Source organism: Lissotriton helveticus, chromosome 12, assembly GCF_964261635.1.
Source record: "Lissotriton helveticus chromosome 12, aLisHel1.1, whole genome shotgun sequence".
Taxonomy (NCBI): Eukaryota; Metazoa; Chordata; class Amphibia; order Caudata; family Salamandridae; genus Lissotriton; species Lissotriton helveticus.
In genome coordinates, this window is record NC_136073.1 from 178,660,818 (window position 1) to 178,678,807 (window position 17,990).

Here is a 17,990-nt window from a genome sequence, read left to right on the forward strand (position 1 = left end):
CGTAGGCTCTCTCTCAGAAGCGCTGCTGGAGTTCTCTCAGCTGTCAGAGGCCCCCAGCTCCCGAAGACATGCTAAGTTGGCTTGACCCAGCGGTGCAGGAAATCCTTTCTTCAACTCCAGACTGGAGCCCAGCGAGGGCGCAACATTGTCCTCGCCTGTTCTCCGTTATAAGTCAGCAGTAGTTCCCTTGAAGTGCAGGTCTAATCTCCCCAGTGTAGTATAAGTCTTTCCTTCGGGCAGCAGCCCACATACTTCATCAAGATTGCTAGCAGCAGCACCACCTGGCATATGGGGTTGCCGCAGTACTGGTCAGTGCAGACAAAGGCTCATTTGGTACAAGAGCCCCACCAGTAGCATCTTTACCGATGTCCCCTCTCTGGCATATAGGGCCACCACAACATGGTGGTACGGACTCGTCCATTAGCACACTGTGCTTAACTCATGGCTCAGTCCATGGCAGCCCTCTTCTGGCATATGGGGGTCACCGAGCCGACACTGCACATGGGCAATGACCCGATTGGCATACAGCCAATTCTTCACACCTCACTCGGAATCCTCAAAGCATGGCTCCCCACTGGACTTTACTTCCTCCAACCCTCTCCTCTTCCTCACAGGGCACACTGGTCTTGACCTGTGCAGGTGTTCTTGGCTTCCTAGGTGATGTCCCCTCTGCCAGCAGGGAGCCTAGCAGGTCTTTGCTCCCAGTCCTGACCGCAGGCAGAAGTCTTGCAGAGCAGCTTCCCCTCCTCACACTGCCCGTCTGAATGCTTGGCAGATGGCAAAGTTTGGGGTCTCAACCTCCCCTTCTTATAGTCCATTTCGAGACACCAAAATGTAATTTAGGTTCTAAGTATTTGAAGTTTTATGTTGGAGTCCTGGTTCTTTTGAAGCTGACACTTTCTTCTTTCGTCATACAAGGCTGTCTTTCACAGGAGACGAGACTCTGAAGTATATTATCCCATAATACAATTCATGGGAGTGACCAGAGTTCACACCTGGATGTCATCCACAGTGATATGTGCATCAAAGGTTTAGTCCCAGGCATCCAGCTCTAATCTTTATGATTTCCTTATCAGCCCCATCTCCTTTCCTGAGATGTGTCCAGACCCATTCCTTGTAATCTATCACTGAGTCAAAGAACACTTTTTTGAGGTATACGGGGAGAAGTCTCTCTCTCCCTTTTACCATTGTGTCCCACCCAGCTCAGAGGAACGCAGCAATATACAAATCTGTCTGGGGATACTCCTCAACTCCTCATTTTTTCACCATGCAGGTCAATGTCCTACATTTTTTGTACCATTGCAGGCACATTTGCACTCAGTGTACTTTCACAGCATACTAACTGTCCAGCACTTTTACCACCATGTACTGTACCATAACTAGTACACAGCATTCAGCACATACATTGTCTGTGCGCGCTGTTCAGCACTGAAGCTTGCCTTTACTGTACCATGGTGTGCTATTTGCAATAACACACTGCTAGCACACACACTATGCTCACTGCGTAACACTTCACCTTCATTTATTGTACCTCACGCAAGCACACATACACCCAGCACATGCTTTCATTGCGCATGCACTGCACAGCACTACATCTCTCATGTAAAGTATCCCCAACAGGCATCCATACATACATTCAACACATACACTTACCACACACATATACCACAATACTGGTTTATCCCTGTACTTTATCCTTCCCAGGCACACATACAACTAACTGAGAGTCACTACTCCTGTGCAGCACTCCACATCTACCTGATGTAGAAAAAGGGTGAGTTTAACACACAGCAGAAGAACCTTTTAAAAGGTGAAGGAGCTTGTAGGTCCCACTCCAGTAACACAGGGTAAAAACGAGTTGGTCTCTACTTCTGATCACTACAGGGTGTGCTTCCACCACTGTGCTTGTGCTGCTTAACTCCTGGGGAAGGTGGTAGCCTTCCACCACTATGATGGTAGTGCTTTGGGCTCCCCTCCCGGTCCCACTAGACTGCTATCCGTGAAACAGGCTGATGACATGACCCACATGCATAATCCATGTTCACCCATGACAAACAAATCAACATGAGGGATCCAGACAACAGTACAATTGGTAACTCATGGCATTGATGCACATATTTAACCATGCAGAAGACTTTCTCATCCCAACACAGGACATTGGACACTTTGCAGCACGTCCCTTACACATTATTTTCCAAATTCTGCAGCAGACCCATAATTTCTTAGAACTAATTCCAAATTTGTGACTTTCATTTTTGTGATTTTAAATAAATAAGACCCCAAGCTCTGACCTAAATTATTTCCAGAGTTTCATTTGGACATTGATTTTGTGTCTTGGACAGTACTTAATTTGTGAAAAAATAAGTGTTGGTGCCCTTGTAAGGAGGCCGCTGCAGCTTGCACCACCCATTGGTGCTGTCAATATCAGTACCAGCACAACAACTAACCGTTGCACTCACTTAAGTGTGGCAAGTCACACTATTCCAGTCCCCAAAGCTATGAGAATGGCTTGGTAGGCAGGTATTAGTCATTTTAATATGTAGTGAATTAATAAACAACTCTTGTTGTGCACTTTTCTAAGTTAGTCAAACAGAGCCAGCATGAGGCATACTGTCATAGGTGCTGGTGTTGACAATTGAGTGCCGGCGAAGAGCTGCAGAAACCACTGGCCCAAATTAGGAACTAGTCTTGGAGCTTGAAAATCTAGCTTCATGTGTTGAAACATGTCAACGTCTTGGGGAAGAAAAGTCCTTTACCTCTGGTTCATTTTAATAGAACTGTTCGGTAACTGAGCGGGCAGTTCTCATGTACAAGGTGCACTTCATGCAAGTACACAGACCTTGAATAGACTTCATCAGGCCTGATCAGAAGGACCTTTCTTTTGCTCTCGCTGGCCTATGCTGCTAAGAGAAGTACTCCAGGGATTCTGAAAATCGGTAGAAGGAATTCCATACACTGGCTATAGCAGACTTTATTTTAAAAAAAACTTTCTTGAAAGCCGAAGCTTGCACCATGATTGTAAACCATAATTGGTAATCATTTTATTGTAATTGCGTTATGTAGCGCTTACTAACACTGGTGCTTTACGAGGGTAGGTTGCACATACTCCGCTATTACAGCAAAGGGAAGCTAAACTAAAGATATATTTTTTAAATGATCTATTTTCAGATTTATTAATACATGGTGGGTTTTAGTAGAGTGCATGTTGGATGCATAGCTAACTACATTAAAGGACTATTTAGTTAGCACTGGAGGCTGAAGGCAAATGTGTGGTTAGGTAATTTTTTTCTCTACCCGTCATATAGAAATGCAAGCAACATTTGCACCCCTTTTTTTTTAAACAGATTTTATTAATTGAACACACATATTATGCAAAGCTCTGTTATCCAGAGTCTACTGCCATCATCAACTTGTCAGTACAGCTTCAGCAGTGTTCGTATGCATAGATAGACAATAACACAATGAAAGGAAAGGAACTAAATAATAGACGCAACTCCCCCCACCCAATCCCATCCCCCCATGCACCGCTACTTGCTCTATACACAGCTTAATGACCATATAAACAGCATGCCATGTACCCTAGCCACCAACCGTGGTACCATTCAGTCCAACACTTCAGGGAGACGGGAGGACCCCTTCCTCAGGCGGGGGATCCAAATCCAGACCACGGTAGTCTGCCCACCACTTCCAAATTTTGTAGTGCTTTCGGGGACAGCCCCTGGCCAGAAAGACAGGTTTCTCTAGGCCCACACAGAAGTCCTTCCCATTCTTCCAGGCAGCCAATGACGGGGCCTGGGGCGCTTTCCACGCCTTTACAATGTCTCGTTTCGCCAGCGTTAAGCCAAGCAGCAGGAGATGACGCTTATACCTGTTGCCCCCAACCCCTGCCATAACATGCAATAGGACAAACTTAGGATCCCTCTGGAGCTCCCAGGCCAAAACCTCATTCAGGCATCGGAACACCCCATCCCAGAATCTCCGTAGCGCTAAGCACTCCCAGACCGTGTGTAGCAGCGTGCCCGCTTCCGACCCACACCGAAGACAGTCAGGGGATGCCACCATACCCGCCTTCCACAGGCGCTGTCTGGTAAAGTGTGTGCGGTGCAAATTTCTGAATTGAATAAGTCGCAGGCGAGTAGAGATTGCCGCACCCCTAGGACTCTCTAAGGCCTCCACCCAATCCTCCAACATTTGCACTCTTAAGAACTACTTTCACCATTTACTCAGGACACAAGTCGAGGGTACACACGGGTAGTTTATGGCAACCCACTCTTTTCACAGGGTGGATGCCAAGGTGTTGGGCCCAACAGGAATATGCTGAATTTGTCCCAAGGTATTTTCAGATACATTCATCAGTGCCTGCAGGTTATCTGTTTTTATTCCCAGCAGCAACGTACAGGCAGAGAGGGGGCCTTGTTATTTTAAATTTCAGCTAGGCGCAAAATAAAGGACAAAGTTAAGGGGCCATCAGGCTTTCTTTTGTTGGAGTATCCTGGCTGGGAGCCTAACACCTAGATGCAACTGCAATGGAGGGGAAACAAAGGCGCACAGCGTATAACTTTACAGGTACTTAAAACGCATGGTTTTGACTTAGTTCAGTCCCTGTATACGTGGTATGCATGAATTGTAAGAATGTCAGATGTGTTGGTCTGCCTCTGTATTTACACAAAGAACAATTTAAATACCACTATTTTGTTGTATTTCTTTTATAGCACTGCAGCGCTACTCATCCCAATGCAGTGTGTCGGAGCACTTTACATCAAACTACACTCTATGCCTAAGGCTCCCACTTTTCCATTTTTACTGATTTTTATAGCTAAATATAAGCAGAAAACAATGTGTTTCCTGTCTGTATTTATTTTTAAAAGCAGAAAAATACTGAAAATTGGGCTTCTTGTGAGAGACTCTCCATGCTGTCTTTCTTGAATTCCAGACAAAAGCTGAGCAGACAGATAGCATAAGGAGTTAAAAACAGGATGAGATTTTCTTAACTACATGCATTTGTTAACATATATTTGTAGTATAACGCTAATATGTACCTGTAGGTGTTGTGTTTGCTATATGCTCAATTTGCTAAAAACACGACAGGCATCCAATTATCAGGGCACATCTAAGAGTTAAATACATGTGGAAATATATCATTGTATGACTTTCTTTATTCTCAAAACACCAAATAAATATGGATAAATACCAAAAAATAAATATGAATGAATACAGACGGGGATGTTGAAAATAAATGACATAAAACCTGAAGCCCTAATTAAACATTCAAAGTAAATGTAGTAGTCATATGTCCTTCATAGCTCACTGTGCTATATTAGAAGGATTACAATTTATGAACCACAAGTAAGGAAAGGCTCTCTGTGTTAAAAGCAGTAGCCCACTTACCCACTACCATAAAAGAAAAATCTGTTATCAGCATGTTATATAATGCACTCTGCAGGAGACATATTATTCCTCTATGCTACTTTTGATTCATAACTTGGACTAGTCAAAAACACATCTCTCCAGCAAATACATTAGCCTACAGAGTTATCTTACCATTATTATTATCCCCGAGACTTACTGGGCACACAAATATCTCTGCAGCAGGTGCCTTAACCCCATAGGATATTTTCAAATGCAGAACTGGCGACCAACTTGGCAGAACAGATTTCCTGCAACGTTGCAGGTTTAGCGGCCAAATTTGAATCCCAGGAATGGCTTAGCTATATAAATAAATTCCAAATAATATGCTTGCAAGAAACATGGGCAACCGAACTAAATGACTACAGCTTAGAAGGCTATAAAAGTTTTTTTGTCCCTGCCAAAAAGGCAGCTTCGGGGAGATCCACTGGGGGCCTCGTCACATATGTCAGCTTAGATATCAAGGGCATTTGGTCCAACATTAAAGGGGCCTCACACTACCTCCAAGTACTAAGGTTTGACTCACCAAGACTAACTTTCTTTTTAGTAAACTGGTATAACGCTCCGGGTACGACAGAAAAGGGAACAGCCGTAATCGAGCTGGATGCCTGCTTACAAAACTTGAATTTCTTAAATAAGACACCTAATCCCCCAAGTCTAATACTTACGGGAGATTTTAACTGTCACCTTTGTGATAAATTAAAACCTTTTAACAAAGACTGGTCGAGATGCACCATAACGAAAGGCCCACATTTCATTCACTCAAAAGAGGGATGGGACTTGGAGAGACTAATGAAAAGGTACAACCTGACCCAAACCCTAGACCTCGTCGTGCTGGGTGAAAAAGGAGAACTAACCCCAACATAGAAAGGCAGAGGTTGTAACTCTTACATAGATTATGTCTTAGTCTCACCCACACTAAAAAGAAATATTAGCAGAACCTTAATAGACAGAAGCATCTTTAGTGACCACAACCCGGTTATTATTACAATTGAAGGCTTTTATTTTAATACGGGTCCCAAGAGGACCGACACTATAGAAAAAGCAGTGGATCAGGGAAGAAGAATTAAATGGGCCAGGGTCGACGGGGACAGATTCTATAAAAAACTGATAACAGAGGCCTCGGAAGCAATAAACAAATGCCTTGATCCAAGTATGAGCGGAGCTTCAGTGGTGAGGGCATTCGAAGAAATCGCGCTTCACGTAAATAACTCTCTAAAGTCCACCGGGACGAACAAAGAGTCTCAAAATCCACGATGGTTTGACCCAACCTGTACTAAGGCGCTAAAAGAATTGAAAGCCAGCCTCCACGCCACTCCTAGGGACAAGTCCCGGGTTAAACAAAACAGGATTGAATACAAAGATGCCCTGAAAAAACGTAAACAAAGTCTACAAAATCAAGCCTGGGAGGACTTAAGGGACGCCGCGGAAAGGAAAGACTCTGCCAGTTTCTGGAAAGTCATCAATTCCCCATGTTTTCAAGATCAAGGGGTTCCAAAAATTACGAATATTATTTTGCCGGAGCAATGGCAGAAGCATTTCCAGAGTCTATATAATCACTCAAGCCATTCTATTCAGGGGGATGTATCAAGGGGCTTCCAACCGGCGAACTTGGACCTCTCCTTGAAAGAAGTCGAAATGGGAATTGCAGGGCTCAGTAAAAACAAAGCACCGGGCCCGGACGGAATCCCACCTGATCTATTCTTAAGCAGACCCGAACTATGGGCCCCATTGCTTACCAGGGTGCTGAATGAGGCAGCGGTGGCAGGACTGCCTCGGTCCTGGTCTACAGCGACTATAGTTCCAGTCCACAAAAAAGGGAACCGTGACGACCCTCAATGCTACCGACCTATTTCTCTCATCGATGTGACGGCAAAAGTATTGGGGCGAGTCATCTTACAGCGGCTACAAGACTGGGCTGAGGAGCGTCAGGTCCTCTCTGAAATCCAATACGGTTTCAGGGAGGGCAGATCCACCACTGACCAATGCCTAAATTTATATCTCTTGGTAGCTAAATATACCATTGCTGGGAAGGGGTCCATTCACATGGGGTTTATGGACCTTTCAGCGGCCTTCGACCGCGTGAACAGAAGAAAGCTTTGGTCCATGCTGATAGAACTAGGAGCGGATCCACCGCTAGTGGACACCCTGCAAAATCTCCACTGGAATACAACAGCAAGCGTGAGGTACAATCAAGAGGGAAAAAAGACCGATCCCTTCACCTGCACCAGTGGAGTAAGGCAGGGATGTATCCTCGCGCCCTTCCTTTTTTCCATTTATATTAATTCGCTGGAAAAAGATCTCCTCAAATTGAAGGTCGATTCACCCCAAATCGGTCATCGTGCAGTGCCCGTATTACTTTACGCCGATAACGCGGTTTTGCTTGCCAGAACCCCTTTAGGACTACAAAAACTGATTGATGGGTTTGTAATGTTCATGGACAAACTGGACCTGGCGACAAATCTAGAAAAATCCTACATCATGTCATCGGGGCCACTGACAAAAGGGAACTTTGTCTATCACATTGGGTCACACAAGATAGACCAGGTTAAGACCTTCTCATACCTGGGGGTGCTGTTCGATAACCAGCTAAACTTTAAACCACTGGTGGAAAAACAGGCTATGAAACTGGCTGCATCAGTAGGAGCCATCATGGGGTATGGCCAAAGACTAGGAAGATGGTCCCCTGAACAAATATTGAATTTATACAGATCAATCGGCTGCGCGAAGGTATCTTATGGGGCAGAAGTGTGGGGCTTTTTGGATAACAAAGCTCAGCAAATCCAGACAGAAGAAAATAAATTCCTGAGAAGGATACTGAAAGTGCCCCAGAGTGTACCGGCTCACATCATTCACGAGGAGGTGGGAGAACCCTTTATAGAAGACAGGATTAAAATTAAACCTCTCCTGGCATGGGTTAAACTATGGACCAATCCCGAGGCGACCTTAACAAGACAAATTATACTGGATTGCCTAAAACGAGATAAAGGCCAAGATATCCCCTGGCTGAAATACGTCAAGAAATCCCTAGCAGATATTGACTGTATACACTTTTTTACATCACCTGACTCTTTAACAACTGAGAGTAAAGTTTGGGTGAAAAAACTATTCCCAGCACGGCTACAGTTACTAAGGGCGGAGAAAGTAAGACATAAACCCACAAGTCTATCCTACAGTGAACTCACAGTAAAGCAAGGAATGGAACCCTATTTGAGAGTCATGTATAACGCCCAGGATCGCTATGTCATGACCCGCTTTAGACTTAGCATGCTCCACCATCTCTTCGCGGTTCCGGCGGGGTTCACGCACACAGTGGCAGAGAAGGGTACCTGCGGCTGCGACCATAGGTCTCCGCAGGATACCCTTCATTTTGTTTTATTGTGCCCTTTTTACACCGTACCAAGACGCAAGTTCCTGGTGGGGCTTCTGAAGGACTTAAAGTTTAAACACGCAAAATTGGCCCTGAGGTTCTTACAGGAAGCTGAGGATGCTTATACTCTCTCCTGCACTATAAATTTCATTCGGATGGCAATGCGGCTGAGGAACACCAGAGAAGCTGGACCCTAATTTTAACTGTCCCCCTGAACAATTAACTTCTTCTCCCCTAGCCCAATGAATTTTGGTGTCAAAAAACAGATAGTTTTAACTTTTATATCCTCTTTTAAACGAAATTTACTTCCGCTTTTTTAAATATTTTTGTGTGTACTCTGTATATGTGCTTTTATGGTGTCTTTTTAAGAACCGAATAAAGTTTACAAATTGAAAAAATTGATTTCCTGCAACGTTTCTCCTTGTTGCCAATGTCTTTGTGGTAGGTTTAAAAAAAGAAATGTTTAAGTTGAGGTCCAGAATTGCGTCAGGATAGGGTCATATATTTCGTACAATCTCAATGCAAAATTTTATTTGTTAAATATTGTAATGCGTTCAAATGTACTCATGACACACCAACTAAACATATGGGCAAGGTCTTAGGATCTGATGCCACTTATGATGTTGCTTCCTTTGATGTCCTGGGTTGTGTAGCCACTTCCTGTGGTGCCACATATGGTGTCATGCTCTGTGATGTCATGCGCTAATGTGTCACACACCATGATGTCACTTGCTTACTGCATAAATTGATTGGTCCCACCCAAGTATTTTTTGGGACTTGTGCCCTGTCATTACTGTATTTTTCTCTATTGGTTGACCATAACAATCATTTGTTTCCCTTCTTCAAGGCCTCTGGGGAATTATCCACAATGCTGGGGTACTTGGATATGTTGGAGATGGAGAACTGCTACCCCTCAGTGTTTACAAAAACTGTATGGAGGTGAACTTTTTTGGAGCAGTTCGCATTTCTAAAACCTTCTTTCCATTGCTCCGGAAGGCCAAGGGAAGGCTTATCAGTGTTTGCAGTATGGCAGGTAAGAGCCTTTCCTGCATTGTAGCTCCGTACCACGCTGGCAGGTATTCTCTGCAATCATTATGAAACCTACTGCTTTATGGTGACCACCTCCTTCCAAGTCACTATTGACACAGTTGTCAGTCCCTGACTTTCCTATGAAATCATAATGCATTGTCATGTTGTAGTCAATTTTAGGTCTCAGCTGTATCTACTTTGTGGGCTACAGAGACATGCTGCATCTACTTTGGTTGCTGGCTCCATCGTCACTCTTCCATTCTTTCTCCCCATTTGTCCATGGCATGCACTTGTCAAAACTCTTCATGTGTTTACCCCTCCCTCAGAGCAGGGACCAAGTACACTATCCCTCATTTTGTGAACAAGTTAGGAACTTCTTTTTTTTGCTTTACTGTCCCTCCTGGGAGCGCTGATTTTCTTTATTTTTGTTCATTTGCTTCAAGCTCCGTTTTGACATCTTCCTTGACCACCATGCACAGTGTCAACGCCGGCAACACTGGCACTCTCAAATGAAGAGGCAAGTAGCAAACTGAGCGATAGCGCCAACAGACAGGAGGAAATAGCGTTCTTTAAAAGGCCTGATTTTTGCATGTCCCTGTGCATGTTTTTCTGCTCATTTAGTCTGTGCGCTTCAATTGTTTATTCCGATACTTTGATCTTCAATTATATTGTAGTCGGGGCTCCGCTCAAGTGACTTGGCATGAACAACGTTGTTTCCATTTTCAACTTGTGGCGCTGTCCATTCTCATTGTGTTTTCTGGTTAGTTGTGACATCTTAAACTGAACTGATCAGTACACCTAACATGAGTAGTTCTGATATTGGCACATGCTTTCTATATACCTCTTGTGTTGACAGTTCTCCCACAATTTCTTTATGCCTCCTTGACTGTTAATAAAGTATTTTTATGTGGGACAATACATGTAGATGTTGTTAAAATTGTTCGTTCAGCATGAAAGCAAAGCTTATGAACTCAAAAATGAATTCCTGTATCGGACTGTATTTCTTCTCAATGTCTTTATTGTAGGAACCCATCTTCCATGACATTATAGTAAGGCAGCTCAGTGGGACAAAGCACATGTAGCACATTTATGCTCATAGCTTGTATGAGCACAAGCTTGAATTCTGGCTATTTAATCAAGACTGTAGTTCTTCTCCTGTTAATGTAATACACACTGCCTGGGCATGTTATGTATACAAGTCCTAATATTTAATTCTAAATGACAACTCTGACATGCACAGTACATAAATGGTCACTAATAAAAGATAAATTGTTGCTTACTTTTAATACAAGGTTTCCGCTGGATCATAATGCCACATTCCTCCTACATATTTTACATTGCCATTTCTGTCCCATCAGAAGTTTCTCTGGTCACACTTTAAAGTATGACAAGAATTTTTTTTATCTTAAAATGTACATAGGAAAGTACTATAGAGAACAAAATGTGTGCATCACCATTTCATCAACATTCAGCACTATCACAACATACTCCAAATGTGGCATGCATAGTACATTGTGACCTTAGGATAGCCAAGTCAGTCTGGCTATGCCTGAGCTAATGCCGTGAAAGGAAATTCGCTAGCCACATCTTGACTGCAGGTGGTCAAACTCTAGCTCTTAAATTGTGTGGACTGTCCCAAAATGACCCTGCACAGAGCAAAATCTTCCCCAATTTGAGACAAGAATGAATAAATTAACTTGCGTATTTGTTTTGCTCCCCCACTGCAATAGTGCCGATAACCCCATGGGCATTTCCAGGGCTCAACGCGGTCTACCCACTAATTTCAGAGGGTAGACTCTATCTACCCTGGTGCAAAGCTGACCACTTTCAACTGAGTGCAACGTTCCTTTTCCTACTTCTCCCGGAATTCACAGAAATATGCTAGACTTGTCCCAGTGTAATTTTTAGCATCGCCTGCACGTTGTCTGCTTTTGTTACGAGCAGCAACATGCAGGCAGGGAAGGTGCCAACAACAAAAGCTGGAGTTATGGGGCCATTAGGCCTTTTTTTGTTGGAGTATCCTCGCTTGGAGCTATCGGGGAGTCTCACACCTAGATGCAATGGAGGGGATACAAAGGCTCACATTTTATCACTTCACAGGTACTTAAGAGAGAAATAGTTTAAAGAAAGGGCGAACGGCCCGGAGATTCTGATGTTGGATAGGAATTCTTGAATGGCAGTGGAGGAACTTTGCTCAATGCTTTGGACCTAGACAGCCTTGAAAGGACAAATGTAGAAGGGGGTTGTGAGCGGTTGTTCCTCCTTTCCACGATTAGCTTTTTGTCAAAGAGGATAATTCCTTACTTCAAATCAATACACATATTCAGGTAGATTTTGAGTGAAAAGTGATTCTTTTTATTCACCACATTTCGTTGTTTCTGTTTCACTTGTTTTTGAATTTTTCATTAGAAAAAATGTGAGAGAAGATGAACAGCCGACAAGAGTTTCGCCCTATGTGGCAGGTAGGCCAGGGCTTTCTCAAGGCTGTGTTGAGAGAAAAGGGGATAAGGAAGTTAAAATTAGATTAGGAGAGAAATGTTTTTGACTTTGTTCAGTACCTATATATAAAGATAAGCATACATTGTAAGAATGTCAGATGTGTTGTTCACCCCAGTATTTACACATATAACAATTTACACTATTTTGTTTTATTTCTTTTAAAGCATTTTAGCACTACTCACCCCAGTGCAGGGTGCCAGACTGAATTACAAAAACAAAAACAGTGCGCTGGGGATGCCCAGACGTGGGTCCCAGGCACTCCACACCACTTGGAGTCAAGCTAGCCGGGCTGAAGAGAGGTGTTACCTCGAAACCGGTCCGGTCCTCGGATGCTTGATTCCGTTCTGGGAAGGACATGGCTTTTGTAGTTCGGACTGGACTGTTCCCATGGGGCAACAGGGTCAGAGCTGATTTGCATATTGCCATTGTCTAACCCAGGGTGGTGTGGAGTGCAAAAAAACGATGGATTTGGGCCCAGATCTTTTGACTGGGGGAGTGTGTGACATTGATCCACATTCAGTCCATCACTTGTTGTTTTTGCAATTGCCGCCCTAAGTGCGCTGGGGATGCCCAGACGTGGGTCCCAGGCACTCCACACCACTTGGAGTCAAGCTAGCCGGGCTGAAGAGAGGTGTTACCTCGAAACCGGTCCGGTCCTCGGATGCTTGATTCCGTTCTGGAAAAGGACATGGCTTTTGTAGTTCGGACTGGACTGTTCCCATGGGGCAACAGGGTCAGAGCTGATTTGCATATTGCCATTGTCTAACCCAGGGTGGTGTGGAGTGCAAAAAAACGATGGATTTGGGCCCAGATCTTTTGACTGGGGGAGTGTGTGACATTGATCCACATTCAGTCCATCACTTGTTGTTTTTGCAATTGCCGCCCTAAGTGCGCTGGGGATGCCCAGACGTGGGTCCCAGGCACTCCACACCACTTGGAGTCAAGCTAGCCGGGCTGAAGAGAGGTGTTACCTCGAAACCGGTCCGGTCCTCGGATGCTTGATTCCGTTCTGGGAAGGACATGGCTTTTGTAGTTCGGACTGGACTGTTCCCATGGGGCAACAGGGTCAGAGCTGATTTGCATATTGCCATTGTCTAACCCAGGGTGGTGTGGAGTGCAAAAAAACGATGGATTTGGGCCCAGATCTTTTGACTGGGGGAGTGTGTGACATTGATCCACATTCAGTCCATCACTTGTTGTTTTTGCAATTGCCGCCCTAAGTGCGCTGGGGATGCCCAGACGTGGGTCCCAGGCACTCCACACCACTTGGAGTCAAGCTAGCCGGGCTGAAGAGAGGTGTTACCTCGAAACCGGTCCGGTCCTCGGATGCTTGATTCCGTTCTGGGAAGGACATGGCTTTTGTAGTTCGGACTGGACTGTTCCCATGGGGCAACAGGGTCAGAGCTGATTTGCATATTGCCATTGTCTAACCCAGGGTGGTGTGGAGTGCAAAAAAACGATGGATTTGGGCCCAGATCTTTTGACTGGGGGAGTGTGTGACATTGATCCACATTCAGTCCATCACTTGTTGTTTTTGCAATTGCCGCCCTAAGTGCGCTGGGGATGCCCAGACGTGGGTCCCAGGCACTCCACACCACTTGGAGTCAAGCTAGCCGGGCTGAAGAGAGGTGTTACCTCGAAACCGGTCCGGTCCTCGGATGCTTGATTCCGTTCTGGGAAGGACATGGCTTTTGTAGTTCGGACTGGACTGTTCCCATGGGGCAACAGGGTCAGAGCTGATTTGCATATTGCCATTGTCTAACCCAGGGTGGTGTGGAGTGCAAAAAAACGATGGATTTGGGCCCAGATCTTTTGACTGGGGGAGTGTGTGACATTGATCCACATTCAGTCCATCACTTGTTGTTTTTGCAATTGCCGCCCTAAGTGCGCTGGGGATGCCCAGACGTGGGTCCCAGGCACTCCACACCACTTGGAGTCAAGCTAGCCGGGCTGAAGAGAGGTGTTACCTCGAAACCGGTCCGGTCCTCGGATGCTTGATTCCGTTCTGGGAAGGACATGGCTTTTGTAGTTCGGACTGGACTGTTCCCATGGGGCAACAGGGTCAGAGCTGATTTGCATATTGCCATTGTCTAACCCAGGGTGGTGTGGAGTGCAAAAAAACGATGGATTTGGGCCCAGATCTTTTGACTGGGGGAGTGTGTGACATTGATCCACATTCAGTCCATCACTTGTTGTTTTTGCAATTGCCGCCCTAAGTGCGCTGGGGATGCCCAGACGTGGGTCCCAGGCACTCCACACCACTTGGAGTCAAGCTAGCCGGGCTGAAGAGAGGTGTTACCTCGAAACCGGTCCGGTCCTCGGATGCTTGATTCCGTTCTGGGAAGGACATGGCTTTTGTAGTTCGGACTGGACTGTTCCCATGGGGCAACAGGGTCAGAGCTGATTTGCATATTGCCATTGTCTAACCCAGGGTGGTGTGGAGTGCAAAAAAACGATGGATTTGGGCCCAGATCTTTTGACTGGGGGAGTGTGTGACATTGATCCACATTCAGTCCATCACTTGTTGTTTTTGCAATTGCCGCCCTAAGTGCGCTGGGGATGCCCAGACGTGGGTCCCAGGCACTCCACACCACTTGGAGTCAAGCTAGCCGGGCTGAAGAGAGGTGTTACCTCGAAACCGGTCCGGTCCTCGGATGCTTGATTCCGTTCTGGGAAGGACATGGCTTTTGTAGTTCGGACTGGACTGTTCCCATGGGGCAACAGGGTCAGAGCTGATTTGCATATTGCCATTGTCTAACCCAGGGTGGTGTGGAGTGCAAAAAAACGATGGATTTGGGCCCAGATCTTTTGACTGGGGGAGTGTGTGACATTGATCCACATTCAGTCCATCACTTGTTGTTTTTGCAATTGCCGCCCTAAGTGCGCTGGGGATGCCCAGACGTGGGTCCCAGGCACTCCACACCACTTGGAGTCAAGCTAGCCGGGCTGAAGAGAGGTGTTACCTCGAAACCGGTCCGGTCCTCGGATGCTTGATTCCGTTCTGGGAAGGACATGGCTTTTGTAGTTCGGACTGGACTGTTCCCATGGGGCAACAGGGTCAGAGCTGATTTGCATATTGCCATTGTCTAACCCAGGGTGGTGTGGAGTGCAAAAAAACGATGGATTTGGGCCCAGATCTTTTGACTGGGGGAGTGTGTGACATTGATCCACATTCAGTCCATCACTTGTTGTTTTTGCAATTGCCGCCCTAAGTGCGCTGGGGATGCCCAGACGTGGGTCCCAGGCACTCCACACCACTTGGAGTCAAGCTAGCCGGGCTGAAGAGAGGTGTTACCTCGAAACCGGTCCGGTCCTCGGATGCTTGATTCCGTTCTGGGAAGGACATGGCTTTTGTAGTTCGGACTGGACTGTTCCCATGGGGCAACAGGGTCAGAGCTGATTTGCATATTGCCATTGTCTAACCCAGGGTGGTGTGGAGTGCAAAAAAACGATGGATTTGGGCCCAGATCTTTTGACTGGGGGAGTGTGTGACATTGATCCACATTCAGTCCATCACTTGTTGTTTTTGCAATTGCCGCCCTAAGTGCGCTGGGGATGCCCAGACGTGGGTCCCAGGCACTCCACACCACTTGGAGTCAAGCTAGCCGGGCTGAAGAGAGGTGTTACCTCGAAACCGGTCCGGTCCTCGGATGCTTGATTCCGTTCTGGGAAGGACATGGCTTTTGTAGTTCGGACTGGACTGTTCCCATGGGGCAACAGGGTCAGAGCTGATTTGCATATTGCCATTGTCTAACCCAGGGTGGTGTGGAGTGCAAAAAAACGATGGATTTGGGCCCAGATCTTTTGACTGGGGGAGTGTGTGACATTGATCCACATTCAGTCCATCACTTGTTGTTTTTGCAATTGCCGCCCTAAGTGCGCTGGGGATGCCCAGACGTGGGTCCCAGGCACTCCACACCACTTGGAGTCAAGCTAGCCGGGCTGAAGAGAGGTGTTACCTCGAAACCGGTCCGGTCCTCGGATGCTTGATTCCGTTCTGGGAAGGACATGGCTTTTGTAGTTCGGACTGGACTGTTCCCATGGGGCAACAGGGTCAGAGCTGATTTGCATATTGCCATTGTCTAACCCAGGGTGGTGTGGAGTGCAAAAAAACGATGGATTTGGGCCCAGATCTTTTGACTGGGGGAGTGTGTGACATTGATCCACATTCAGTCCATCACTTGTTGTTTTTGCAATTGCCGCCCTAAGTGCGCTGGGGATGCCCAGACGTGGGTCCCAGGCACTCCACACCACTTGGAGTCAAGCTAGCCGGGCTGAAGAGAGGTGTTACCTCGAAACCGGTCCGGTCCTCGGATGCTTGATTCCGTTCTGGGAAGGACATGGCTTTTGTAGTTCGGACTGGACTGTTCCCATGGGGCAACAGGGTCAGAGCTGATTTGCATATTGCCATTGTCTAACCCAGGGTGGTGTGGAGTGCAAAAAAACGATGGATTTGGGCCCAGATCTTTTGACTGGGGGAGTGTGTGACATTGATCCACATTCAGTCCATCACTTGTTGTTTTTGCAATTGCCGCCCTAAGTGCGCTGGGGATGCCCAGACGTGGGTCCCAGGCACTCCACACCACTTGGAGTCAAGCTAGCCGGGCTGAAGAGAGGTGTTACCTCGAAACCGGTCCGGTCCTCGGATGCTTGATTCCGTTCTGGGAAGGACATGGCTTTTGTAGTTCGGACTGGACTGTTCCCATGGGGCAACAGGGTCAGAGCTGATTTGCATATTGCCATTGTCTAACCCAGGGTGGTGTGGAGTGCAAAAAAACGATGGATTTGGGCCCAGATCTTTTGACTGGGGGAGTGTGTGACATTGATCCACATTCAGTCCATCACTTGTTGTTTTTGCAATTGCCGCCCTAAGTGCGCTGGGGATGCCCAGACGTGGGTCCCAGGCACTCCACACCACTTGGAGTCAAGCTAGCCGGGCTGAAGAGAGGTGTTACCTCGAAACCGGTCCGGTCCTCGGATGCTTGATTCCGTTCTGGGAAGGACATGGCTTTTGTAGTTCGGACTGGACTGTTCCCATGGGGCAACAGGGTCAGAGCTGATTTGCATATTGCCATTGTCTAACCCAGGGTGGTGTGGAGTGCAAAAAAACGATGGATTTGGGCCCAGATCTTTTGACTGGGGGAGTGTGTGACATTGATCCACATTCAGTCCATCACTTGTTGTTTTTGCAATTGCCGCCCTAAGTGCGCTGGGGATGCCCAGACGTGGGTCCCAGGCACTCCACACCACTTGGAGTCAAGCTAGCCGGGCTGAAGAGAGGTGTTACCTCGAAACCGGTCCGGTCCTCGGATGCTTGATTCCGTTCTGGGAAGGACATGGCTTTTGTAGTTCGGACTGGACTGTTCCCATGGGGCAACAGGGTCAGAGCTGATTTGCATATTGCCATTGTCTAACCCAGGGTGGTGTGGAGTGCAAAAAAACGATGGATTTGGGCCCAGATCTTTTGACTGGGGGAGTGTGTGACATTGATCCACATTCAGTCCATCACTTGTTGTTTTTGCAATTGCCGCCCTAAGTGCGCTGGGGATGCCCAGACGTGGGTCCCAGGCACTCCACACCACTTGGAGTCAAGCTAGCCGGGCTGAAGAGAGGTGTTACCTCGAAACCGGTCCGGTCCTCGGATGCTTGATTCCGTTCTGGGAAGGACATGGCTTTTGTAGTTCGG

The 17,990-nt window shown here is 46.5% G+C and overlaps 1 protein-coding gene across 1 annotated transcript in view; it reads left to right on the top strand.

The window, feature by feature from the left end:
• Positions 1–17,990, top strand: part of HSD17B2 (hydroxysteroid 17-beta dehydrogenase 2) — a 457,046-nt gene that overhangs the window by 163,231 nt on the left and 275,825 nt on the right. Inside the window, exon 3 of the mRNA XM_078671012.1 lies at positions 9,624–9,809. Coding sequence (XP_078527138.1) covers positions 9,624–9,809 — 186 coding nt within the window. The remainder of the gene's footprint in view (positions 1–9,623; positions 9,810–17,990) is intronic.